The sequence below is a fragment of the Hippichthys cyanospilos genome, chromosome 16 (assembly GCF_059441005.1).
Source record: "Hippichthys cyanospilos isolate Australia breed blue-spotted pipefish chromosome 16, RoL_Hcya_1.0, whole genome shotgun sequence".
NCBI lineage: Eukaryota > Metazoa > Chordata > Actinopteri > Syngnathiformes > Syngnathidae > Hippichthys > Hippichthys cyanospilos.
The window spans coordinates 15,905,395-15,933,187 of NC_142384.1; the positions used below are offsets into that span (position 1 = coordinate 15,905,395).

General features: G+C 42.5%; 1 protein-coding gene across 1 annotated transcript; it reads right to left on the reverse strand.

The window, feature by feature from the left end:
* Positions 1–3,292: 3,292 nt before the first annotated feature.
* On the reverse strand, positions 3,293–27,731 carry wizb (WIZ zinc finger b). The gene is made up of 17 exons (XM_088437070.1): positions 27,468–27,731; positions 26,747–26,937; positions 25,059–25,218; positions 24,761–24,836; positions 22,843–22,988; positions 21,312–22,754; positions 20,776–21,222; positions 19,863–20,249; positions 16,409–16,543; positions 15,430–15,951; positions 14,923–15,354; positions 13,207–13,704; positions 12,595–13,140; positions 12,296–12,507; positions 10,031–10,337; positions 8,004–8,169; positions 3,293–7,139 (listed from the first exon to the last, which is right to left on the reverse strand). The coding sequence occupies exons 2-17, from the start codon at positions 26,855–26,857 to the stop codon at positions 6,800–6,802; spliced, it is 5,928 nt and encodes a 1,975-aa protein (XP_088293196.1). The 5' UTR covers positions 26,858–26,937; positions 27,468–27,731; the 3' UTR covers positions 3,293–6,799.
* Positions 27,732–27,793: the final 62 nt, after the last annotated feature.

The following is a 27,793-nucleotide window of genomic DNA, read 5'->3' on the forward strand; positions in this document are numbered from 1 at the left end:
GTTCCACCGAACTCCTCTTTTTAAAGTCTAATCAAAACATCCAACTCGGAAGGACTTATTTTTGTCAAACATTAAATCTTCCATGTGGTACTTGAATAGAGATGTCCAACCGGGACAACCACGATCGTCCGTTTTCTGAACAGTGCATTGACTTTATAGTAGTCATTAATTTCCTGAACAAATAAAATAATAATTGTGTGGAATAGAGTGCTTAAATTAGTGAAACTGGGTTACCAGCCGTTGTAATTGTGCACACACTTTACTGTACACATTGCATTTTTTCCGAGTTTTGTAAATGCTTTTAAAGGCATAATAATTAAGGTTATGTATGAATATTTTTTTTTCATTCAACCACTCAAATTGTACAGTGGCATCAGTTCTATCCATACATTTGTAGGTTAAATGTATTAACACCCACAAAAACGTTGAAAAATTGTATGGTCAGTCTTTGTAATCTGTGATGGGATGATGACACTTTAAGACATAGCCATTAACCGGTCTCTACTGCCACCTACCGTCTTTAGGTGAAACACAAGTAAACAAAGAATTTTCTGGTTGCTGACATAGTTTGACCGCCACTAAAGCTGCAAAAATTGCAGGAAAATCAATGAAATAAACCCTATTAAAATGCATCTTAAAAATGGTAAATATAATGATTTTATACGGTCCAAAATTTGGACAATGATTATTTTTGTGCACAAAATCTCGCATGCCCAGCTGCAGTCCAACAGAAATATCAGAATTGTTGCAAATTTTGAAATTGTACATGTTCTAATCATCTGCTGTAAATTTCAGCTTCCTATAGTCTTTTTTCCTACATTGATTATTTTATGATATCATCAAAAAAAATCAAAGGAATTTCCAAAATTTGTAACATAATGCCACAAGGGTTAATAGATTTCACTTTACAAAAAAATGTATCTTATCCGTTCGAGTTGCTGCTAAAAACATAAAAGAACTATTTGCTTTCTTCTATTCGCACTGGGCCACATCTCCAAACAGCACTGCGTACACGGGTTAGTCAGTAAGAGGGCAGAAAGTCCAAACAAAACAATATGGACAAGTCATTTAGCTACCCCAGCTATTTTCCTTTGCCTTGAATCTTCAAAGCCAAATTGAGGCAATCCTCTTTCTAAGGTATGCTGACCAAAATAAATCATTTATATGCCCGCAGTAAATCAATAAAGCCTCGGGGAAATTCAGAAACGTTTTTGTCAATGTTTGGGTCGTCAAACATGCATCCGCGCGGAGCTCCTCTTGGAGGGCTTCAATCATTGATGAGAACATAATTGCTTTTCTGAAGGCGCACGCAATAAGAATTGATCTCATGTGGCATCGCAAACCTTTGGATGAAGGCAGCTGATGTCATTAAGTATGAGGTAAGGTCATTAAGGTCTGCCTCACGCAGGCTCATCCGCTCACTGAGCCATTGAGTTAACGGCTTTAAATGATGCCCTCAAAGCCCAGACGATCAATATTGTTAGTAATCATAACAGTGCATCACATTATGTTGTCAATTACATAAGTCCCTCTTCTGGACTGCATTCCCGAATTCTAATGAACTTTTTAGAGTCTTTCAACTAAGACGTTTGATTCGCCAAACGCCAAAGTCCTCACTCTCAAAACCTAAACATCAGACCATGCAGGACTGTTACGGCTTTAAAAAATATCAATGCAGTTACATTATGTTAGCTGACATAGCAATGTTTATTATGTCATAAGTAGAGTATTATAACTTTTGTAGATGTTTGCATTATGGGAGTCCAGGCTAAGCCAATCATCGAAAGTCATTGAAAGGCTTTCAAATGTCATAAGTTGGCCGCTAGCGCCACCCGGTGGTTTTGGGGTGTCAAGACAACAATTTGTATTGCGCCCCGTGCGCGAGTCACCGTTGAAGGGATTAATGCAAAAAAGGAGGGAAATGCACAATAAAACATTGAGTTTTCAATATGTTCAAAATTGACAATATTTCCAATTTTGGATGGCAGTAAATGAGCCTGACATTGGCTCATATTGACATCTACGGGGCGTACCGCTCAACCTCCCATTTGCAAGCACTTATAAGGGACGGCAGAGCAGCATAATGAAAGTTTTCATGTTTTGACAATCTATGCAATATTTTAGACTAGTGTTTTCCTTTGACTTTCACTCAAGAAAAACCCCAACTAGGGTCAAAATTCCCTCCAGGGGTTAACATCAATATTGTTCAGACCAACCATTTAGCCAAGCAAATCCAAGGGGGTAGGAAGGCCACTCTTTTTAACACATTCCAAACATGTGACAATTAACATTGAGGAACCAGCTTTTGCTGACGTTAATTAGGGCTCTATTGTAGGGGATCAGCGCACACCTGCCAAAATGTAAAATCCTCTGGTTAACCCCAAATATAGTTCAGATGTTCAACTTGGGCTTTCCTGACATGTTTTTGCTTCAAAGGGTACATGTTGTTACATGTCCTGAACAAGCCAGCATTTGCCAGAAATTGTTGCAGGTCCTTCACTGTTGCTGACGGGCTCTTGGCAGTCTCCTGGACCAATTTTCTTCTCACGTTTTCTTTCATTTTGGTGGGACGTTCAGTTCCTGGTAATGTCAGGGGTGTGCGATATTTTCCCCACGTAATGTGAAGGCCACTAACGGTACATTTAATTACCTGGGGGAGTTTTATTTGTACATTTCTCTCTGTTGATCAAACAATAAGATACTGTGGAAGCTCTCTGCTATGAAATGTGACAACAAAGATGTCAATTGGAGCCGACTAAAACTTCTGTTCGGGATTAAGAGAACTTCAAATATTGGCAGGGGCTTGCGAGAGCCTATTTTTCATGAGCTTGTATGTGATTGGTTAATACTGAACATAGCCACAACCCCAGTTATTAATTGGCTAAAATTAGCGCTGTGTTATGCCTTTAATTAATATATTTGTTGTTGTAAGCATCCTGGAACCAAAGAACAAGAAGTTACTTTATTTATTACATAATCTCTTTATGAATCGGCCATTATTTAAGTGAGATTTATTAAATATTTGAATTTGTGTCTGTTGGGTCCTATTGTGCACGTTTTTAATCACGTTTGTTGTACCCCCACTCTGTGAACCGAAAATATATTTCTTTTCTCCAATTTAGTTGTACAGGTTCTAAGTCTCGTGGTAAAAGTTTTGAAATGCCTTTCTATAGCCTTGAGCACAATCTTCTGGAATTTGGACAGAAAGAGTGTAGACCTTTTGAATCCGTTGTACATAACCTAGCTGATACAAGAGCTGTGTCTTAAATTAAAAAACAAACAAACAAAAAACTATAAATAAAAGGGAGTTTATTTTAGATATTGTGGGCAGTTGACAGTGGTTGTTTCTCAGCTTGAAATTTCCAATGGAGCAAAAAAAAAAAAAAAGATACTCTGCCGCCCTCTAGTGTCCAACAGAAACCACCAGATGTACAGTACAAAAAAAAATGTGGTATGGAATAGTAAAAAATAAATAATCATTGTCTGCAACGGAAATCACATTTATTGTTTTGTTCTGGACTTGATTCACCTAAAACTGTACAGTGCAGTTGTTTCCTTTCTCAAACATCTTTTCTCGTCTGCCGTCAATGTCACATCTTTTGTCTGCACACACACTACTCTCACACACCGATACACGCGTCTTTGAATTTGTTTTTTTAAAGGGGAACACTAAGGCTCAAACAGTGACGCAAGAGTGCGAAGTAGTCCCGTTTAAAAGCTTCTGAGGCTGCTTCGATCCACGGTAAAATATAAAATAAAAATGATTTCCACACCGTCAATCACGCAGTTTCGCTGCAAAATTCTGACCAGCACCATCGTTTTCCGCAACTAGGTTAAAAATTTAGAAATGTTCTAATATTCACTTTGCAGGACTGCAAGTACAGAAAATGCACAGAGAAAAAGAATACATAGAATCAGAGGTTGAAATTAAATCACAACAAAGGAATTAAGATCACTTCTTCTTTTCAACTACTTGGCTAATATACTGAACAAAAAAAAAAACAAACGTGACACTTTATTTTAGCGTTTATTTTACGATTTTAAGTGACGTAGATTCCCCATGAACAATATTTGGAGAGAATTAAGCCTTTTTTATGTATAAAACGTCTGAAATCTAGTTCAAATGATGAAAACAAGCAACAACAAGTGTCGCGTTTATATTTTTTTGTTCAGTGTAGAACTGCTAACAGCTCGACTAGTGTCAACAGCTTCTTAAGTACATGGAGTTATATAGTGTGTATCTATATTCCGTACACAGGGAAAGGGAACGTTGGAAGCAAACAGTCATGTTAAACATGGGCAACACTGGAACCAACTTTGAGAGTCAGCCTACTTCACTAATGTTTATGCTTCAGTTTTGCGTTGACATGAACACTGAAGGAACCTTGAAGGAGCGCAGAAAAAACTTGGACGATTTTCTGTTTGGACTGTGAGCGGAAGAGTTCTTCTTGGAATGAAGTTTGGTTTCTGCTCATGTTTTAACAGGAATCGTCTCCCGTTAAAATTTTTTCCACGGTTTCTCACTAAGGGGTCCTTCAAACAAAGAGGCCGCAGGTAATTAGGATGCGGGTCACCGCCGTTCAGTCCGTTTTTCAGTCAGGAGCCTCGGGGAACTCTAACGCTTCCTCCTTCATCTGGTTCGATGTAAACACCTTTTACAGAGGCAAGATAAGGAAGTAAACAGACTCTTTGGCACACCCAAACGCCAATGCATATAATGTACGTACTGATCCCAGGACGTACGATCAGGAGGCCACTTTTGAAGTCACAAAGATGTCCGATCGAGCAGTGTTATTTCTTTCTTTTTCCTTTCAAAACTAAAGCATATTTGTACACATGTATGTACACCAACTGGCCACGGCGTCATAACCAGCTGCATGAACTAAAGAGAGACAACTATCAAAGACAATTAAACAAATTTTTGATTGACAGTCATTTTGATATTGGGTTAACGTTACATTTGTTATTGCAATCGTAGTTTGCAGTTATCTACAATTTTACGGCATTTTTTTTTTCCGAATTTGGGCTCCCTCGATAAGCTACATCAGATTCCAAATATGAAAAAGTTCATCATCCACTGTAGTTTGAAAACACTTGAAAAACACAACCACATTAATACAACCGTTGTGTGTCATTCGAAACCGAGCATGATGATAATTGCGAAGGCGGAATCTTCTTGAATCTCAGTAGATTGTGCAAATGTAGTGTACCTAATGTGGCTGCTCAGTTATGTACACACATACACACATTGCACTAGTGTAAAAGTGCAGTTTACCAAAAAAAGATCTACTTAAGCTTTCATGAGGAGCTAGCTTACCACATTCAGGCGCATAATAAATAAATAGTTATCTGGGTTACATATTTCCAAAAAAAAAAAAAAAAGTAATAGAGCTGGAAGAAGATGGTAACATTGTGAATGGAAGTGTAACTTTTAAAAAAAAACCTGTAATCACGAGTCTTTTTTTTTTCTCTTTGAAGGACCCCTAAAGCTATAGCACAGGTGTCAAACTCAAAGCCCGGGGGCCAGATCTGGACCACAACGTCATTTCATGTGGCACATGAAAGCAAATCATGAATAATTACAAATCTTATGATGCATTTTAACAGTACTTTTCCAGCGATTTTTGCAACATTCCTTTGAGTGGCGGTCAAACAATGTTAGCAAACAGACAACTCTTTGTTGACTTGTGTTTCACCTCAAGACAGTAGGTGGCGGTAGAGACCAGATACTTCGCAGGGTACAAAGACGGATCATTCCATTTTTCATTTTTTTGTGGGTGTTAATACATTTAACTAATATATGTATGAATAACAGTTGAACAATTTGAGTCTTTTGAAGGGAAAAATATTAATATTAATTACGCCTTAAAACATTTAAAAATTTAGGAAAAAAAATACAATTGTATATTTTGCAAAGTGTGTGCACAAGGGTTAAGTGAGTTTGACACCCCTGCTATAGAGCGATGATTTAAAAAAAATCTGCACAGCAGCGGTGGCGTGAAAGTGGTACAACAGGGGGCAACGTTTTGATTGATAAAAAACTGTGTATATAAAACAAAGGTATGAACAAGTGCTTTATGCTACATTCAAGCAAAATCTGTTTTGGGGTCAGTATTAAATCAATATCCCTTTTTGGGTGTGCTTCCACTTCTTGCTCCTTGAAAGGAGGTACATAAATCACAATTTCACCCAATCCGCTTTTTTTTTTGTCATAAGTGCTCAGTGTCGATGTCAAAAGTGCCGTGTATGTTTTAACACTAAGTGTTAAAAGGGTGTTTAAAGTCTCCGTCGCAAGACTGGCTGGATTAAGAAATCTCTTCTCGTTTCAGTCGAGACCTTTTAGGTTGAAACCGACGCTTCCGGCACGCTCTCACGGAGAGGGTGCCGGTAGAAAGGGCTCTGACCATCCAGGTGGCACAAAGTTTGTGAGAATAAGGGGACCGGAGCGTGATAGGAAGGTTATTAAACCCGATAAATGGCCGATGGCGTACGGCGATGGTCCGCGTCAACACCTGGACATTCAATAAAAACAAGGCATAACAATAGTTCATCTCTCCGTCCGACCTTGGCCGCGATCGCCTTTAAGCCGGGAGAGTTTCGTTCCCATGGTAACAAGACTTTGTAACAGTCTAAAAAGCTGCTTCAAAAGGTGCTTGGGGCTCAGAGGGCTCTTTGGCCTTCGCCGAACGTTGAAAGGGAATGTTCCCCTTCAAAGGAAAAAGACAGATGGGCGAAAAGAAAGTGAAAAGGCAGGAAAGTAAAAAATGAAGGGGAGGGGGGGGGCAAGGTAGGGATGAGGTTACATCACCTGGGCAGGGAGAGGAATGGGAGCCGGGGGGAGCGATTCTTCAGAGATTGGGACTATCTCCGTGACGCTAGGATCAAGTTCCGCCCGGGGCTGTGGCGAGTGGCTGTTGGCGGCGTCGGAGTGAGTCACGGCGGGGGCGAGGGAGCTCGTTGAGGAGGTGCCGGCGGCTGAGGCCCCGCCCACCGGGGCCGGCTCGTCGGCCGCAACTTTAGCGCGCTCCGCTTTGGATTCGACAGGCGGGCTGTAGTTCATCTTGTGGATGTGTTGTTGGAGGTGCCTGATCCAGTCCTCTTGCACCGAGAGCGGACCGTGGAACTCCACCTCGCAGAATCTGATCGGGCGCAAGGATGCCAATCACGCAGGAGTCTATCAACCAGCCGTATATGATAGAATATTCGAACTTTTATGCTGTGCACTCCTCATTTCTGTCCGTCCAACACTTTAATTCTATTCTATTGCCCAACGGGTTTATAATATTTCTAGGGAGCTGAAATTCCACCCAGATGGCAGCAACATGTCAAAGTTCAGAATGCCGCAACCATTTATCACTCTACCAGGAGTTAGTGATGCACAATTATGGCTAAAATAAGAATCACGATTATTCATCATATTTGGTCAAAAACATCTATTTATTGCCCTTTTTTTCTAATGAGTGGTATACAAACAAGGCTTCAATGATTCAATAATTATCATTATTTGTAAGTAAACTAAAATGAAAAAAGAGAGTAAATAATAATTCAAACAAATTCACCCAAGACATGGCAAAAACCTGGCACACAGGGCAACACAGCTAACTTACTTTTAATCAATTAGCAATCAAAATGTGATTTTCGGTCATTTTAAACCCAAGTTATTCCAATTTTTTGTCAATGGGATTTTTGTAAATGGGTCTCAAATGACAGCTAACTCTGTATAAATGATGAGTCAGGTCAGAAACTCAACTCCATTTCACACGGGTAAATATTAGGATGAGAAAAGCAGAAGCTTTTGTCATGCAAACATGTGGGAAACATTGCCCCCTGGTGGTGGGGTGTCAAAGTGTTTGATTTGCCATATATGGTAACCAGCTTTTTAAATGTTCCTATCGCCGAGGATCAGCTTCATTAATCGTGGCGGCTAATATGGTGATCCCAACTGTAGTTTCCCGATATAGAGCGGAAGACAAGTTAATGCTATGAACTGACTCGTCACTCACCGGCACTTGAGGGTGTAGAACTTGCCCACCAGCTTGACTAGAGGGTAGGCAGGTGGCTTTGGCACTAAAGCAGGAACGGTGCTCGTGCGTGGGGGCTTTGGGGGGCCGCTTTCCCTCTCACTTCCTTCCACGCAAGATGGGTGCTTCAGGGGCCGACGCTCAAAACCTTGAGGAGGGAATACTTCTTAGTACACTTACTACAATTTACATTTCTGATCGGACCTCCTTGCCATTTTCACTCGTTTACTGCCATTGACGGATATAGACGTCAATTTTTTTTTTACTGGGCTGGTAGTGAATGAATTATACTACTCGTCACGATATGTCGCCGACATATATCGAAGAATAAAAACTGACAATCTGCCTTTTTGCAGAAGAACATTTAACTCATTCGTTGCCAATGGCGGATGTAGACGTCAAAAATCTATTTTTACAAGGCCTGCAGTTAACTCATTCAATGCCAAGGATGTATTTTTGTGGGGTTTTTTTTGGGTCCAGACATTCTATCCCAGACACTTAATTATCGATTTAATACTAAAGTATCTGGAAATCAACGTTTTTAAAGTACATTGGTACTTAATGAAATAAAAAGTGAAAATATGTCCGTTCTTTCTGAACAAATCCCTCACAAACTAATTTGCCTCACCATTTGTCACATTACCACACACACGCACACATGCACCTTACAAATCCTGCACAGTGCAGGAAAGCTGCTAGATAAATAATATTTTGCACTACATGATATATTTCATTATCATCCTCAATATAAGTCTATTCATTTATTGGTGTTTCATTATTATTGCGCTTACTGTTTTTTTTGTCTTTATTTAGTGTCGTATTACTATGCATTAGACAATCTGGCATTGAATTAGTTAATTAATTCTCTTCTACTTGTCACTATATGTCGCTAGCATGCATCAAAGATTAAAAATGGATGGTAGCAAATGAATATGGGGTGAAAGTAAGAAGGATAGCACAACACATACAATATTTTGGTTATAACAACTCAGTGTGAAGTTTCACACTCTACACACGTTTCATCTGCTGTCACATGGGGTCTCTGCGGGTTTAAGGACACGGAATTCAATACTTTCTAAGGTCACCTCAGTCAGATTTAATACCTTCCGTTCAACTGAACGTGACCACCAGGTGTGGGCAATACGAGTTCAATATCACACTATGATAGTGTCATGCTCTGTCCGAGTAGTGCGTTGTGTTTTTTTATCTCTAGATTGGTTCTTTCCTTTGTTGGCGCCAGATTGTTGCATGCTGTCTCGCTCGCATGTTGGGGTTTTGCTCCTAGTTGGATATGTTTGCAACGGGCACTATCCAAATTACAATGATTATTAATTGAAGGATATTATCATTAATATTAGGCAATAAAGAGCTTACAATGTTTGGGCATCTAGGGGCAAACACACAATAAAGTTGAATATTATACAAAAAAAAGTGCAATTTACCACATGAATGTTATTTTTTATTATTATAATCATATAGTTCACCACTAGAGGGCACTAATTTCCAAACACTGTCACTTGAACGGATTATTCTGTGAACTGTTTTGTTGATTACTTGATGGATTGGATTAAAACAACGTGTTTTAACTGGAAGAGTGGTTAGCGTGTTCGCCTAACAGTTAAGAGATTGCCGGTTCGACTCCGGCTCGAGCCTTCCTGTGCGGAGTTTGCATCATCAGAGCACGAACGTGTCATATGCATAGTCACCAAAAAGAATAGATGTACTCTAGCTGTGCGGGCCAGTGTGTCACGCACAGACCAGCGAGCGTACTTCTAACTTGCACAACTCGGCGTGTGCCTCCCGCGCGCGCTCCGATTCCCAATGAGGATTGGCCCTGACTCAGCTGATTCTGTCCCAGCATGACGCACAGCGGTGCGAACGCGCAAAGTCTAGCAAATTACCATAATGGAGAGAACTCCAACTGGGCGTACATTTGGAGGCTAATTGAATTAAAAAGAGCAACATGAAAGTGTAAACACGCCATCGAAATGAAAGAACACTTTGCGTACCTCTGGGCAGGCGAACATTGAGTTCACTGCGAGCCACCTGCGCTTGAAGCGGAAGGCTACTGACGAGCTGCGAAGGGCTAGGACTGCTGCTGGTAGGTCTGTTGTGAGGAGTCTGAAGATTGCGGCCTGTGTCCTCCTCTGAAGCTTTGAAGGAGCCTTGGCCTAGCTCAGGGCTCAGTGGGCGCACCAGGTTCACCGCCAAAGCAGAAGACCATTGGGAGGAGGATGATGATGAAGAGGAGGCCTTCTGTGAGAAGGGGAAGCTGCGATCTGTGTCCCTTGACGTAGCGAGAGGTGAGCTGCTCTTCTGAAAAAATGAGATTGAGATGAAACCACTCTTGAGCTTATTTCTAAGGTTTTAATGTTATTTTTTTACTTTTTAACATCACTTTCAAATGACGCTTACTCCAAGATACCGATCGTAATACTGTGATAAATATGCTTGCGTAGGGGGTGGAGCTAGACATGCTGATGTCCAATGATAGGTCGACACTATGCGCTTTTTGTGTTGGGAGGAAAGATCAAGAACAAAAGCTGCAGTGATGCTGAGCCTGGACTTGTCTATCATACTAAACAGAGAGCTTATTTACACTCATATCCTTGCATATAATTAGGAAATTTGTAGTCGTGAAGACGATGCCCCAGAATGAAGCATTGCAAATGAAATTTCTCTGTAGCATGTCTGGACTCAATCTTTCTGAAAGAGCGAGACGCTTAGTCATCTGGGAGGGGTTCACAATAGAGCAGCTGCAGCGCTACATCAAAAGGAGGGAGTTGATATATTACAGATACCTTCTGAATAGGAATCGCAATAGAAAAAAAATCAATTCAATCCTTGTGTTTATTTCAATTGTATTGAAGCAAAGGCGAAACGGAGTGCAGTACGCTTTTGATTGTGCGGTCTTAACTCGTTTGTGATTTGAAGACCAACATCTGTGAGAAGTTGAGCCACATCAACAAAGACAATCACCTCATCAGTCATTCCAATTTAAATAAAAAAAAAAAAACAAGGGTGTCCCAAAACTTTTGATCTGTATTCTATCCCGAGGTATATTTGATATACTGTGTGTCTAACTCATTCTATTGGAAACACAATAACATCTCAGAGGTAATCCATTCTGTATGTGTGTCACACCACACCTTGGCCAAAAGGTGTGACGGTGACGCAAATGCGCCAAAAACTAATTCAGGAGGGAAGAAAAACATTTTGTTCAATCAGCAGCACGCCATAATTTATGTGAAGATGAAACATAAGCTGCAAGGCACCCCGGTTACTATGGTAACTATCCAGTCAATAGCTCACATGTACTGGCGTCTTGTCTTCACAGTGATGTTTGAGGAAAGCAAAGACACCGAATCTACATTAACACTCAAAGCTGATAGACAACACGCCTCGAGTGTTTGAAGACGCACAAAGCTTGTCAAACCACCAGCTGAGGCATGTTCTTCAAGCGTGTGATGCCGATTTAGAAACACAGAGCCAATCGGGTCCGTTTTCAGGGCTCACGATAGACTAAAATATCAAAAGGTGAAGGCCTAGGACAGAAGAACCTTTAACATTCAAAGAGACATTTTGACCCGGTTTCCACGGATAAGACAACACTGGGAGACGCAAACGCTTTACTACATTTGAAGTGAAGATGTTTAAATATTAGTTTTATTGTTATTACATTATTTTCGTCGAAAGAAGCAAGCGGACCGAACCAACGTCTGAATTCATCCGTGTTCACAAACAAGGGCATTAAGATGAGATTTATTGTGTTCGGAATTCATCAAGCGTTCCAGTTTGTAATGTTTACTTACCTGTGTTATCTCAATTTGAAATATCTGCCTTTAATCGGAAAGGCCGCGCAGTATTTTCTGTTTACGTTCGCTGTTTGTCAATTAGCTTTTAGCGGTGTTTACGTTAGCCGATGTTGTTACCTTCTTGGTTTCAAGAAAATAACTAGTTGAGTTATGTTAATGTTGACTTATAGCTTACTTTAAAAATATGTGCTCTTAATTTGGAAGCCGCGTTATAGTTCTGTTTCCTGTTTCCACCTTCCCGAAAGTGACTGGCTGTCTTGTGTCAAGTTTCGTGTCCCGTTGCACTGAACGCGTATAGTAGATGTCTCCCTATCACCCAGTCCCACAAACTTCATTGACTGCAATTCAAATACGATACAAATTGCTGACCCCTGGCCTAGAAGCTAAATTTGTTAAATTTGCTAAATTTTTTGGCTAGGTTGAGGTATTTGACAATTAACCGGAAGAGCCTCTACTGACCCGTTTGGAGGTGGGACGGTTACTCTGCATGTAGCTACGGTGCATTTCCAACACCTTCTGCGGCCTGCTGTGAATCCAGGCACTCAGTGTCTCGATGGGGGACCCATTTACACACCACTCAGTCACCCCAAACTGCCTGAGGTGGGCTCGCGCATGGCTTGCCAGCGCCTTGCGGTTCTCGAAGAAGAAGCCGCAGAGCTCGCAGCTTGGATCTGAAAACACAAGACAAAGGGAGCGTCACGGCGATAAGAACCATCACAAGATCGCGGTTTAAAAAAAAGGGGATTTTTATCACTTACCCTTACGCACGTACTTGTCGGGGGAGGGTTTTTTTTTCAAGGGAAAGTCGTGCGGCTGCGGCGAGAAAGTCTTACGTTGTGACACTGTGTTGGAAGTATCCATAGATTCGGCTTCTTCTAACTGTTTTCCCATTGGGAAGATCCTTACAACCTTGGGTAAGGTCGGGGTATCTGACAGGCCCAGAGAGCTTATGCCTTGCTTGGAAAGCCTGGACCCAGATGACGGCGCACCAAGAGGGGATTTATAGAGCTTGGACGACTGGTAGCCGGAGATATACAAACCCCCTGAACCTTTGGTGGTGTTCGCCCATGAGGGACTTTTGGAACCTTCCTTCACTCCCTCAGACTGAGAAGACACACTCGACCCCCTTTTGTGCATCATGACCCTTAGGGTGTCAATCGGCGAGCCGTTGACCGTCCACTCCGTAATGCCCATTTGGCGCAGGTGTGATCGAGCGTGGCTGGACAGGCCTTTTCGGTTCTCAAAATACTCTCCGCAGAACTCGCAACGAATATCTCTTGTAGGCTCCGCATCACGAGACATCGCTGCGGGGAAATCAGAGCGAGGCAGTTTGAAAGTCGATCCGTAAGAGCGTGGATGGTAAAACTTACCCAAGTTGAGAGGGAAGGCACTGTCAGAGTTGCGCCAGCTTGAGTTGAAAGAATCAGTGGAGAAACTACCAGAACCACCAACTGCTTCAGGAGATGTGACCTCAAGCTGTACAGGTTCAGGCTTCAGTTGAAGGATCGGCCCGCTTGAAGACTTCAATTGAGTTGAATTTGACTTGGAACCGGGCAGCTGAGAAGGACTGGAGGAGCAAGCGAAGGGTAGCCGTCTGAGGACGGAAGATGGTGAGGAGCAGGTCGAAAGGGGGGAACGTGGGGGGCCGGGAGAAGACGGGGGCGGAGTCTTGCGAGATTTTAAAGGACTGACACAAGGCAAGCCCCGTCTTGAGATGATTTCCCTTAGGGTGTCGATTGGAGAACCGTTGACCGACCACTCAGTAATACCCATTTGACGCAGGTGGGATCGAGCGTGGCTGGACAGTCCCTTGCGGTTTTCAAAATATTCCCCACAGAATTCACAGCCTATTTCCTTCGGGGGTTCACCTGAGACATTAGAAAAAACAAACACAATATTGCATCGTCTCGTATATTAACTCATTCACGACTGTTGACGGTTGGGCTGGCAGCGAAGAAGTAATCAATCAAGACATAAAAAAATTGCGACTGTTTTTACTCTGGTCATATTACCTTAAGTGAAAAAAATTGAGGAATATGGTATCGTAAAATTATCTGCCTTTTGGTGTGGCTTGTGCCAAGAGATTTCCTGATATTGAAAATGAAAGTGCACTTAAGGTTCAGCACTTGTTTTTTTGCATTCAGAGTAATACAAAAGGAACACTTCAAGTCAGTTCAACTGTGTTGAGCAGATCATGGGGTGGGGAAGAGGAGGTTTAACGCAATAAACACATTTGTCAACCTACTGCATGACAGTAAATCATCCAACCAATGCTACAAGCGTACATTGTATGGCCATAAATAGGCGTATGCTTATATTTTGAAGTTGCTACCAGAAGCCTGGTTGCAAACATGGTCCTTTGCTCACAGAGAGTCACGTGACTCCGAAGGTAAACAACAAGGCATTGTTGCGAAATCACATTGAAATCACAACATTTCAAATAAGGCATTTGGTCTTGTACCATATATTATAACTTAATTTGTAGTAAAAGCCTAGTATCCCTTTGCCACAGTAGATAATCGTGGATTTCACCACATAAATTAGTTGAATTGTTGCAGTCAGAGAATGTTAAAGTTGCAGTGTTTTTATTTCTAACCAGATGTTGCAGATGACAGAGGTTCTCAACCTTGAGTAGGCTCTTAAGACTTCACTTTTGGGTTTGTAAGGTCATGTTACTTTTGAACGTGTATCTTAATGTTTACAGATCAGGGCTGGACTGACCATCTGGCACATTGGGCAGACGCCCAGCGCGTTGGCATTCTGAGCCCTATACTCCAACTTTGTGGATTTTACTTTTCACTGTGTTTTTCCGCTCCTCATTAACCGCGAAAAACAATGGAAAACTGTATAAAGAAATGTCGTTTGAGGCGAAGTTCTCCAGCGTATTTGTTGACAGCTCTACCAGAACGTGCTCGCTAGCCAGTTGCATTAAAACACAGTAGCTACAATGTGCGTCGTCTACTAATCCCTATTCTCATACACTTCAATTGAAACGTTAGCCTTTTGGCCGCTGGGAAATGAAACGAGAGCTCGAGTCACAAATAAATGCACATTCCGTATTCAATAAGCGATGAGAAGACACTCACTCTGTGGGAGGGCCATGATCTCGCCACTGCTGAGGCGGAAGACCTGCATGGAAGATGATTTGAGCCGCTTGGCAGGCGGGCCGAAGGATGAGGGAGAGGTAGCTTTGGAGGTCGACCCGCCTCCCGCTGTTGTCACCTTATACAGTAGGGATGGAGAGGAGGAAGGGAGCATTGCCTTCTTTGGGGAGGACAGCACGGTAGGGTTCAGGCTCCGGGAATCAGCGTCAAGCTGGAATTCACCGGCTTTGTGCTTGAAGTCATCCGAGTCCATTAGCTGATTTAAGAGGGCGATAGGAGAGCCTTTCGATTCGGAGTACTCCACCCCGAAGTGCCGCAGGTGAGCCCGCGCATGGCTGGACAAGCCTTTGCGAGTCTCAAACCAGGCACCGCACAGCTGACAAACGATGTCCTTGCTCGGCTCCACCTCGAGGGCTGTGTATGTAGAAAGACGTTTAAAAAAAAATGAGACTTAAGAAACAAATGAATACATGGACAAGCCAGACTTACTCAGGTTGAGAGGAGCATCGTTTTCATGCGGGGCCCAGATTGGTTTGGATGGTGAAATGGTGGCGGAGGTTAAGAGGTTGGAGGTCAAGCTTTTTATCCCCGCGGTCTTGTGCTCTGCGGAACGCAAGGGGGAAGACACTGGCAGCAAAGAGGAAATCGGGGCTTTTCTCACTACTGACGTCGGAGAGTTCGTGTGGGCCAGAATCGGAGAGCAACCGGGAGAAGGAGAAGAACAGGAAGGCGATGACATTGCTTTAACTGCTTTGGTCAAAACGGAAAGCGATATTGGTTTCTCATCCAAGTCTCCGTCCTCCAGTCCTTTGTCCTTGTGGTCAAACAGAGAGGAACTCTTGGCTGAATTGTGCTCCAGGTGAAGTGAGTTTTTTTGGCTGTCTTGGTTGCGGTCCTTGGCGGTTTGACAGAGGAGGTCAACGGATGCGTGCAAATGAGAGCTAGCGTGGCTGGACATCTCATGCCTGGTCTCAAATTCGGCGCCGCACAATTCACATTTCAAGTCATTAACTGGAAGGCAAACCAAAAACGACATGTATTATGGGAAATGAAAAATGTATTTCCTTTTGATCCAAGTGAGGCAAAGTCTTTTCATGAAAGATTTTCATCATGAAGTATTGCTTCGTTTCTGTACAGTACAATTACTCTGTAATTCCATTGTAGAGGGTCCCAAAATACCCCACTCATAAAAAAACATGTTCATTTTGCAATCCCATGATTGATTGAAAATTAACCCTAAAAGTTATTTCTTTCTAGCCGTAACACTTAACTTTAAAAACACGGGAACACACATGACCCTTTTAGGAGTCATGTAAACCCAAACTGTAACTACTACAACATGATACTTTAGATTGTTCTAAAAGGCAGCAATCGTCTACTAGAATGCAAATGACGGTGTAAGATAAACAGGGACCGTGACACCTGTCAGTAACAAACGCAAATATTTTTTGCAACATTTTCCACTCACCTTTGGTGTCTTCATCTTCCTCTGCAGAGAGGCAATCCTCCTCTACGCTCTGCAGGCGGGTTTTCTTCGGGCTTGAGCTGATGCCATCGATAGCCAGGTGCTCAGGCTCAACCTCTTCTTCGGCCTCTCCATCATCTACAAAAAAAAAAACCACATGCTTGTGGTATAGAAATCCAATGTTGATGAAAAAAAATGAATAGTTTACAATATTTACAGTATCATTAACAAAAATAAAATGAGAAGTACTGTGTTAAGTGACTACACCAGCATTTAACAGCATCTACACGCTGCGGATGCAATTCTCGTTATTGACGGGTCATCAAGTGTCAACATGTAAATTTTGCAAATTCTTTGGCAAACAATTTGCAAAGGCGTTTTTGTACAGTTATTAAAGGTCTCAAAATCATTTCGATTTCCTTCACTTACGCTGAGAGAAATGGTTACACGTCCGAACGAATCAACAAACATGTTTGACCTTAGAGACACTGCTGAGTTCGACACATTGTTTCTGTTGAATAAATGATGACAGTGAGCGAGTCAGTAGCAGTCCAAATTTTAGAAACACGCTAAGATTTTATTGATTAAGACGTCAAGAAATGCAAGTAATTTACTCTTGGAAATGCATAGCTGTGAGTCATTTCAGGTCATAAAGCATCACCCGCATCATAAAGGTGACTGAGATCAATCTTGCACAGATAAATCTGATCGCAGATTCCTAGTTTGTTGCAGTAATTAAATATACTCTTTGATTAACGTTTTTTTGTTTACAAGACAAATCCCTCACAATCTCTGCACAACGTTGACGTCATTAATGTACATTTCAGGAAAGTAATTAAAAATGAAGAGAGGAGATAGATGTCGTTTCCAAACTTTTGACTGATACTGTACATGCACTTTTATTCAACCGATGTGCTGTTCAAACCTTATGGGACCAAATTAGACCTGATAGTGAAGACACAAACTCATCATTTGAAGACCGTAGAGTTAAATAAGAAGGTGTGAATGAAACCACAGGAGGAAACACCAGAGCACAACCTTGGCAGCGGTAAAAAAAAAAAAAAGAGCTCAGTCTTTAAAATAGCACACTATGACAAATTTCACGCATAGACACAAGTGACAAAACCATCTATAAAAAGGAGAGCTGATGAATGGCCCAAATATAGACAGTCTCTTGCAGTTACGCATTACTAGGGCAAACGTGCCATTTTCTGCGACAAATGTGTGAATCAAAAGCGACGTGGAGACAGACAAAGCTTTTTGTCTGGTGGGCGGGCCCCTCATCTCTTGACTGTAATGGAGCGGCGATGTGACACCTCGGGGTGCAGACGAACCGCGCCAGTAAACTCGTTATCATTTCCAGCGTGGAGCAAAAAAAAAAAGTGAACCCCTCTCGGTCCACTTTGGATCATCTCAACTCAAGTCAAACTTCCATCGGACTAGCGGTCCGATCCAAATCAAAGTGTTCAAGTTAAAATCACGTTTCCGTTCACGACCACGAGATGCTCCCGACGTTAATGGAATCACAGCACATCCTCTTAAGAAAAATCAAAGTAAAATGGCGAGGATTGGGCAACCGGAGGCAATTTGAGGGATAATCGAACAAGACCGGTTCATGCAACTGTTAACGCCGACCTATCAGCGATTATAATACGATCTACACACCAGTCTTAATGATTAGTCACGCGTGTAGTAACGACCCGTTAACGCGCTTTGACTTGCGCGTTACCTGCGAGGGAGACGCGCATTTTCTTGACACTTTTAATGGCTCTTGTCTGGCCACAATGGGACTCGAGATGCGGCTCGAGCCGCGCGGCGCATCGCCTCCGTGAGAAGCGAGGGCACGCGGAGTCGACACCGGCGCCGCTACTCACCGATCCGGGACCGAGGCGCATCGGAACCAGACAGTTTTTCCGCTATTGTTTGGGTCTGCGGGGAGGTGGAAGCAGCCATTTTGCCCCCATATGCACCGCTGAGCTAAGGCGTGACCAATCGAGAGGAGGCGGAGGTTGCGATGAACGCAACCGAGACCAGTGCCACATCAACGGGCATCGGGAGACTTTCTCACCACACTCCTTCCCCTCCTCTCTCGGGTGCATACGCAAATAGCTGAGCAGGGTGACACCCGGGTCAGACACCCCTGTTTTGATTCAGCATTCAAAGTGACAGGTGAACCTCAAGCATCAGAGGTCACATTTCCCACATCCGTCATTAACATTCTTTCATTGGCCACCAAGATTGCCACATTTTGACACCTGACTTTGGACTCCAACTAAATTCCGCAAAAAGTTCTCCGATGTCTCTACTAGTAAATAAACCCTTCGATGTCATTCGACGAGAGAGCGATTGAGATATAAGGCAGGTGTATCCTCACATTGGCACATGGGTCATCATTGCAGAATCCAGACATTCCAGTACACTACTTTTATGTCACAGTTATAAAAACAATGGCATGTCATTATGAGCACCATAAGACCGACAGGGTTGTACATCCCGCCCATCAAATCACACAATACTAAAACATGCAGTGAGTAAATGTACTTGTTCTGATACCTAATCTTAAAATCCCAGGAAAAAAATGGCGGTACGGTATATTAAATAAAACAAATAAACGTTTAAAAAATCCTTTAAAATCATTGAATTATTTAAATGTTTCAGGAAAGTGTGTCCATAAAACGAATTTTATGTTCAGTAGGTTACGCAATTTTAATTACAATAAAAACCCAGATTCCATACTAGGATGCTTCGACCCAACTTGTCGAAAAACGAAAAATATTTCAAAGAACTATTTTTAAAAGAACGTCTTCCTCACAACAATCAAACCAAATTTTTACCATGGTTTAAGAAGAAGATAACAGTGAATCATATCTGAGTGAAAAAAATACTATACATTAAATTTTGTACCATGTACATAAGCCAGTGTTATTTACTTGAAAAAAAAAATCTCCTTTCTTATTTATAATATATACACAGGTCAAAAGGGGCATGTTTTGCTGCACAATTCATAATCCAGCATAATACTGTGTTTTGACTAGACGGAGTTCATATATTATTGTAAAAAAAAAAAAAAAAAATTGACTCTGACTTCCACTTTAAGCAGAAAGGCAGTTATTATAGAAACACTCCATGCGTGAAATTGCTATGTCCATCCAGCTACTGCCAAAAGACGTTGTAAATTTTAAACCATTTAGACCCTTTTTCAGAAGACTACTTGCATTGTCAATCACCCGTTTATCCATTTATGCAATTACCACACAGCTCATCCCGTTCCGTCGCAGAGAAGCCGAAGTCTATCGCGGATGAGTTTAGAGCTTTACATCTGCCAACCTAACATCCCGGAGAGCGACCATGTGACTCAACGCGCAAAAGTCTCAACTGACAATCCCACAAACGTTCTCGCAGCGAGCTGAGGAAAAGCCACGGTTGCGCTACCACGAATTGAAACCATAACACGTACCTTCTTTTATACCGTCCCCCTCATTGAAAGGTCCAGGAGACGCGGACGATAGAGAAACAGGAGACGCGGCGTCTATCTTCCTCTCACCCGTCTCCCTTTCCAGCTTAACCTCAATGATCCCGTCCTCGTCCTCGTCCTCTTCCTCTTCGTCGTCTTCTTGGACGGAGACGGGACTCCGCGGGGGAGCTGTGGGGATTACAAGGTCCGGTCTGCTGGAGAATAATTTTCTCAGGATGTGGATCGGCGAGATGGTAACATCCCAGTTAGTGATGCCAAAGTCTCGGAGGTGCGCCCTGGCATGGCTAGACAGGCCGGCGCGAGTGTCAAAGCCGGCGCTACAGAACTCGCAGTGCATCACACTGTACGTAGTGGGATCAAAGTTAGCCACTGTGGAATGAAAAAACAAAAAAGGGGACTTTTTGTGGACCTCGATTCAAGATGATTTTGTTTTATGACATCTTAGCGCTGGATGGAATCGCTCAACATTCAAACTAAATTTGGGGCATGTTTGGAATTCCATAAAATTACCTAAATATTATTCGGATGGATGATTAGCGTGAAAACGACATCTGTCAACTAGTGTACTTTTTCCGGGTTTGAAAAGCGAAATGATGTCAGCCGAGGGGAGCTATCGGGCTTTAACTTTGCGATATTCCAAAGGATCTAAACGGTTTGAAATAGCTTTACGACTCTGATTCATTCGACTCGATTTATACTTGATCACATGGGATTTATGGTAACATTAGTTTTGCATAAAAATTATTTAGTGATCCTTTTAACTATGGAGAAAATATGAAAGCGATTTGTGTCACTAAAATCAGTATTTTAGCATGTTTACGATAGAACTGCATTCCCATTCGTCTTACAAATAGAGAGTTTCGGAACTGGTTTTGATACCGCAAAAGATGCTGACCTTTTTTCTTTTTCTTCTGATAGGAAAAGCGCTTCTCAATAGCGTTGACCTCCTCTGGGGATATGAAGTGGCGCACATTGTAGCTGACGCCCACCCGGTTCAGGTGGCCCCTCACGTGATTGGCCAGGCCGATGCCATTATGGAATCGATCGGGGCAGTAGGGGCATTTCCTCTCCACGTTCTTCAGAGCCTCTGAGACCTCATCAATCTCATCTTCCACGTCATCCAAGATGTCCCCAGACAGGAAATGTCGCATGCGCTCGTTATCTATGTCGTCGTCATCGTCGCCATCATCGCTCTCAAGTTCTACAAAGGGAGCGGTGATCCGGTTGCTTCTCCTTAAAACAAAAGCCTTTCTGCCGATCTTCTCTTCTTGCTCATCTTTTTCCTTCAAACTGTTCCTCGTTTGGGGAGACATCGCATCGCTGATCTGTTCTGGGTGCCCATCTGCGGAAAATGAGAAAAAAAATGGTGCAGTTAAGGCCTTAAATATTGCATTGTGGTGTGTATTTAGTTGATTTCTTTTTTAGCCTTACCTGAATCCGATCTAGCGCTGCTCTGCCCTTTCATTACAGCCTTCTCAAGGTCAATCTCGAGGCTCTTGTCCTGGCCACCCTCAATCCCAGGAAAGTCCCTTTCATTTGTTCTGGATCCAAGCTTTGCTCTTCTACTGAATCTCCTGTTATTACTTCCGAGGACTAGCCCGCGTGACACCTCATTCTCAGAGGTTTCAATTCCTTGCCGCGCTTTGGTTTGATCAGGCTTGGATATGAAATCGGAATTGGACTCTAATAAGGAGTTTGAAACACAATCATCGGAATCGGCCTGCGCCCCGTAAACGGAGTCCGGTCCGGAGCGGGCCTGTTTCCTCGGTCTCTTTGTTATGGCTTGACTTGAGCCGAAAGGAGATGAATGAGATGTGGGATCGGGGGAGGAGGAGCTGGACTTGAATACTAAAGTCGATTTTTTTCTCATGTGTGTCTTGGTGTGATTAGCGAGTGCCTGGGAGGTCCTTGTGCTGAAGTTACATTGGGTGCAAACAAAACGGCGGCGGTACAAAACAGCCCGGGGCTGGATTGTGGTTCCGAAAGAAGAACCTGAGGGACTTTGAGGTGCGTTTGATTGAAGAGCCGCATGAGCACCGTCTGATGTTGAGAGTGGAGCCTGGCGAAGAAGCGGACAAGAGTCTGACGGATTTCCGGGAGTAGGAACCGGACCCATGTTTTGCGGGCTTTCATGCTTTGCCTTTGTGTCTGATCTTTCTTTTGCCTTCTCATTTTCATTGAGTTTCTCAATTTCTGCCAGGATCTTGACACGGGATTCCTGATGCCTTTTTTGGTGGGCCGCTAGTACGACAGAATTAGGCAGGTCCCATCCGCACTCGGTACACTGAAAACGTTCGGAACCTTCTTCAGGTGTTTGTTGGTGCTCAACCATGTGCTCCTTGAGGTGGACCTGTTTGTTGAAGTATATGCTACATTCCACACAGGTGAAAATATCTGTACCTTGCTCAAAATTAGTACAATCTCCGTTCTGGTCTAATTTTTCTTCTCCATCTCTTATCATGGTTGGATCTTCAACCGATGCCTTTCCAAAATCATCAAGCTGGTGTGATCCTCCACTTTGACTTGGAGGTGGCAATTCAGCATTTAATGAACTTTGAGGACTACTAATTGCTTGGGTACCAGCCTCGGATGATGTGTGTGGTAAGGTTCCAGTGAAGGGTGGGAGTAGGACTTCCCTTTTTCTGCACCTCTGGAAGTGTGCAGAGTGAGCTCGTGGGGCAAGAAGGGAACCCACAGGTTCAGAGTCTCCCATTAAGGTGGGCACATCCCTCTCATTAATATCTTTTTTTTCTTGGCTTTTTTCTTCCTCGCGTCTCTCTGTGTTCTCCTCCATCTGGCAAGGATCATTTGGTTTTACTTCGCGGAGGACGACCTCAGCTCCCCCAGGTATGACACAGTCATGGCTACCTCCTACTGTGAAGAAAAAGTAGGGAATGAAAAAGAGCCTGACAAAAAAAACCAGTGTGAAAAACAGATTTGACTCTGTCATGTGAGTACTTACTCTCTGTTGGGCCACGCTGAGATGTATTTGGTTCTCTTTTTGTGCTTGCTTCACTTTCCTTGCACACCTCCCCAATGACAGACAAACCGGCCTCTTGCTCCAAGTGCTGCAAGTTTCCAGGTTCTTTGTCATCCTCACTATCAACTCTGGAGAGCACCCAAAACAAAAAACAAAACATGGTATAAATGTATAAGTATACTGTATGTTATATAATGCTATGTTTGAGAAAAAAAAAATACTAATATACTCATATACTGTATGTACATACACACATATACTGTAGGTATACTGTGGACTGAATATATTATACATATACTAGTACTGCATATACTAGTACAAACTTTATATGGAGTACATAAAGTATATACTGCACAGTAGACACTGTAAATATTGACATAAAAATACACAAATACACAAAATGTATATAGAATACCTATTTGAATACTCACACATACTATATATTCATATACAGTGATGTACACATTAACACACAATGTAATGTTCCAAACACATGCAATTGAGGCACCAGCTTCGAATATAACTTGTGTGACTGGCACGCCCCTAAAGGTCAACAGAAGGAATTCACTGAACAAACTGGAAAAAAATGCATATTAATAAGTTTCAGCTGTCTAAAGATAAATAAGATTAAATGGCCAAGTGGGGTGACGTGTGAATATATAAACCTAGATCGAATAGTTTTCTTTTTCTGATTGGAACCATACTCCAAAGGGAAATTAAAAAAAAAACAGGATCCCATCTGTATATTTTCAATCAACCAACTGTTATGCTCGGTCACCTAAAAGCACCTATCCCAAATTATTTTGAGTGAAAAGCAGAATCCAACCTGGATTAATCCCAATGAGCATTATTTGGGACTCATTAAGTGGGCCATCAAAAAAAAAAATGTGTGTGTGAACCACTAGGCTAAGTGGAAAAATACCATGATTGACAAGGATAGAATAGGGTGGTACAGTATCTATAAGTATGAGCTATTTTCACACATGGACTGGCCAGCTCAGAGTCCGGACCTGAACCGTGCTGAAAAGTCCGGGGATATACTAAATTTTCCAATTGCCAATGCCAATACAAGACCATGACTAAATATAATGCAACTACAGAGTGAAATACACCAGCCCTAATCATAGCCACATTAGTCTTATGACCTTACATACCCTTATCAAAATAATGTCATGGCAAAGGCACAAAAGCTAAAATCTATATGTGCTGTATTGGATGTAAATATGTTATAAGCAGGGGTGCACATAGTTTTTGTGGGTTACTGACATAAGTAACGAGACATAGTATTTGGTAAGCACCATTTCTTTTCTTTCTTTCCAGTCCAAGCCGATTCAGTAAACAAACAAATATCTTCAGAAAAGGAAGCTTAGCTTCATGAAAAGGCATAGGGCTCACGTTGTTCCTACAGTTTGTCTCACCACCTAGCAAGAGGGCGATCGGCTATTGCTTCTCGATTAGCTTGTTTGTTAGCCATAAATTGCATTATATTCATGTGCTATTTTTGCTTTAGAGGGGGAAATAAATGTTCAGCTCAGGCTCGGTTGTTGTCATGGGTGAAAGTTCGCAATTGTGCGAAGTGAAGCACGCGATGTTACGAATCGGTGGCATGCGTACCTGCGTCCCAGTTATGTGCATCCCTGATTATAAGAAACCTTTGTCATTCCAATTGCCTCTTTCTGAAATTGTAGAAATACCTGACAAATGATCTGGGCTGTACCCACTTGCTCTTTTTTTAGCCGGTTCAAAGTTTTGATTTATCCACTCGCGACACTCGTGTTGTCACTCGAAAAGGCAAAGCCAGCTAATTGTGAGACTTCCAGTTACTGGCCGTTTTTCCAAACTTTTGTGTACAAAAGGCTTTCATTTATGTTACAGTACACCGCAGTACCACCTTCCTCACCTGTGTCCAGAGGAAGGAGATCCTGGGCTTTGAGCAGCCAGACCATGAGGGTTAGAAAAATGCTGCAGCTCCTCCTCTGACATATAACAGCACACACAAACCACAGAAACAATCACTTCACAGCCAAACAGGTCAATTTCACAGTAAAACTACATTATCTTATAAATAGAGAAGTGAGGGACTTCTGACTACAAGCAGACTCCATCACATTTCAAACGATAAGAAGACGACAATGAAAATGACGGTTAACTTGTCCCGACTAGAAAGTTGCAAAACCGCATCCGAAATGATGCGTTACCATCAAGTGTGTCTTTCTCCGAGTCCCAGCTCATGGAGGAAGGAAAGGCTGAGGATCTGAATCCCCTCTGTGCAATCCTCGCGGGACCCTCGTCTCCATCTTGTCCTTGTGAGCCTTTAGGAGACGTCGGGACTTTGCTCACGTCGGAAGAACATGAAGACTGGTGGCGAGAAAAAAAAAGATAAATATGTATACATACACACAAACAATATATATTCATAATGCATGTATGTCATTTACTGGGATAGGCACCAGCAAGCCAGCGACCCTAGTGAAAACAAGTGGCTCCCGAAAATGGATGGATTGATGTATATTTATTTATTTTTCCTTCATGTTGTTATGGGATCTATACAAAATAGGTATTTTGTCAACAAATGGAAAATGACCATTCATTTCATGCAATTTAAGGATAAAATGTTACACTTGGATAAATAGAGGACCAAAAAGGAAGTTATTTGATTTTGATGACTTAACTTTTTTATTTGTTTTAACATATGTTTTTTTACACAACGTATTTACAGATGACGTTGACATTCACTGGGAATTGGGACCAGGCCGGCATGCATAGCAAAAATCTGCATATAAGTGACACTCATAGTTTTTAAGTTATATATTATTATTTTCCCAGCCCATCCCCCTTGAGAATAGATTTTCCTCCACGTGGCCTCTGAGCGCGAATGAGTTTGACATGCCTGCCTTAAGACAAGATGCTGCCAAAGCCCTTTCTAAATAGAAAAGCAGTAGTATAATTGATGGCAGGGAAGTATACTGAAGTTAACTCATTCAGTGCCAGTTATTTTCAGACACCTTTACCTTTTATTTTGAAATACATGAAAAAGAAAAACAAAGTAAATAAATACCTGAAAGTGAATGTGTGATTTCTGTAAATATGTATAAATGCATCTTTGGGATTAAATGAGACAATCAGAATACAGTGTTTAGTCAAGTGGAGCTGCATAGAAAAAATATTATTGCAAAGAAAATTTTGGCGGACAGTTGGACGCCCCAAGTTTTTTATTTTTTAAACTCCAAATCACACTGCTAAGTGGTACAGAAAATGGGTGGTTGGATGTCTATTACGAGAAGTCATATCCTCAACGTCGAGTTTTCTATTTAAGATACCTAGCAGTGGGTGTGACTGGCCTATGTATTTTTCCCCCACTCTGCTAGAGGACACAAAAGATTGTGCCATTAACAAGTCCTGCCTAGCAACCAACAACTATGTGATCCAACAACAAAAACAATCCAATAAACTCTGTTTATCTACATTGTCATGCAAACGTCTGCACCAACTCTACATTTGTTGTTTTAGTATTCATCCCCTGCTCTACATAGAAACAGGTTTATAGCCAGGACAGAACTTGAACTCAGCTCCATAGGCATCTATCCCGTTTCTATTGCGCTTGTATTTAAGTAGCATTTTTGCCAGCTTTAGCAAGTCGCTCACATGGCACATACAGACAAACACTAGGTCACCGTACCACCCAAAAGTAATTACAGTTTTGTTTCAGCGACATCAGTTGGTGGCCCAAGATTGCTAAGCAACATTTTTTTTAGTAAACCTTTGTATTGAATAAAATAAAGAAATATTTTATGTCTGTGTGAATCCTAACTGCCGATAACATGCCTAACATTTCCCCACCTTATATGACATCAGTGATGGTGACATGAGGACACGAGGGGTTTACCTGCTGTAAGGTGCATTTAAGGAAGGCGGGGGTGACAGTGTTTTGTGCAGAGTTCAAAGGTGAGGGCACATAGCTGGTCTCTGGGGTCAAAGATCGCCCATCTGGCTCCATTGTCCCCCTCCCACCCCAGAGAACAGTATGGAGTGCCACTGTAGACCAGACTGCCTACATTGTGCACTCCTCCTTGCCTTCTGCAAACATTCAAACAGGAAGAAAAAAAAAAGGTGCTAAGTTACGTTTTGTGTCTTCAAACATTTCGCAACACTGATTGCGTCCACTCGCATGTCAAAATTGCAGTCGGCTGTGCTAAAAGCAGGTAAGCCAGACAATGCAAAAGATTGCAGAATTGCAGAATGTTCACGCTTTAGCTGTCCTCAGTTTATCCCCGACCAGCAGCGGCTGTACAGCAAAGGCCTGTCTGACCCATTTCTACAAAACGTCTGCTTTTATCAACGAGACAGTATGCTCGAATGGTTACATAAAGATGTGGCGTTTATTTCCAGGCCCGCGTCCTCTCTGTCCCTTTTGAGTCAGTGATAAAATAGCCGAGACGTCAAAAGGTGCAGCGCCTTGGCTTGGCTTGTTAGCCCACAGCAAGTACGTGGCCGGTGTTGCTGCTGATCGGTTGTTGTCAGGTCAATCGAAGAACCACGATGCAATGCACGGTGCATTTAAAACCATAAATACCCATCGGCTACCATTTCACCCGGAAAATACTCACCGATCGGCCTGGTTTGCGGATCCTGGGGAAGGAGTCGCGGTCTAAGCGGCGCTCGTCATAGTTGAAGACCGAGCAAGAAGCTTGACGCCCCGAAGACGAGGCTCGCTACAAGCCCCCGGCTGCAAACATACGCGAATCTGCTCTTTAAGTGTCACTCCGGGCTGTTTTGGGGATCTTTTGCATGGCTCCTCTGCAGCCGCCAGGCACGGGACTCCATGTTATTACATTTGCAGGCACGCCACGGCGGCGGCGGCGGCGGCGGCGGCGGCGCACAACGTCGACTGGGAGGTGACCAGAAGTTAGGGTTAGAGTCGCCCTCCAGCAGC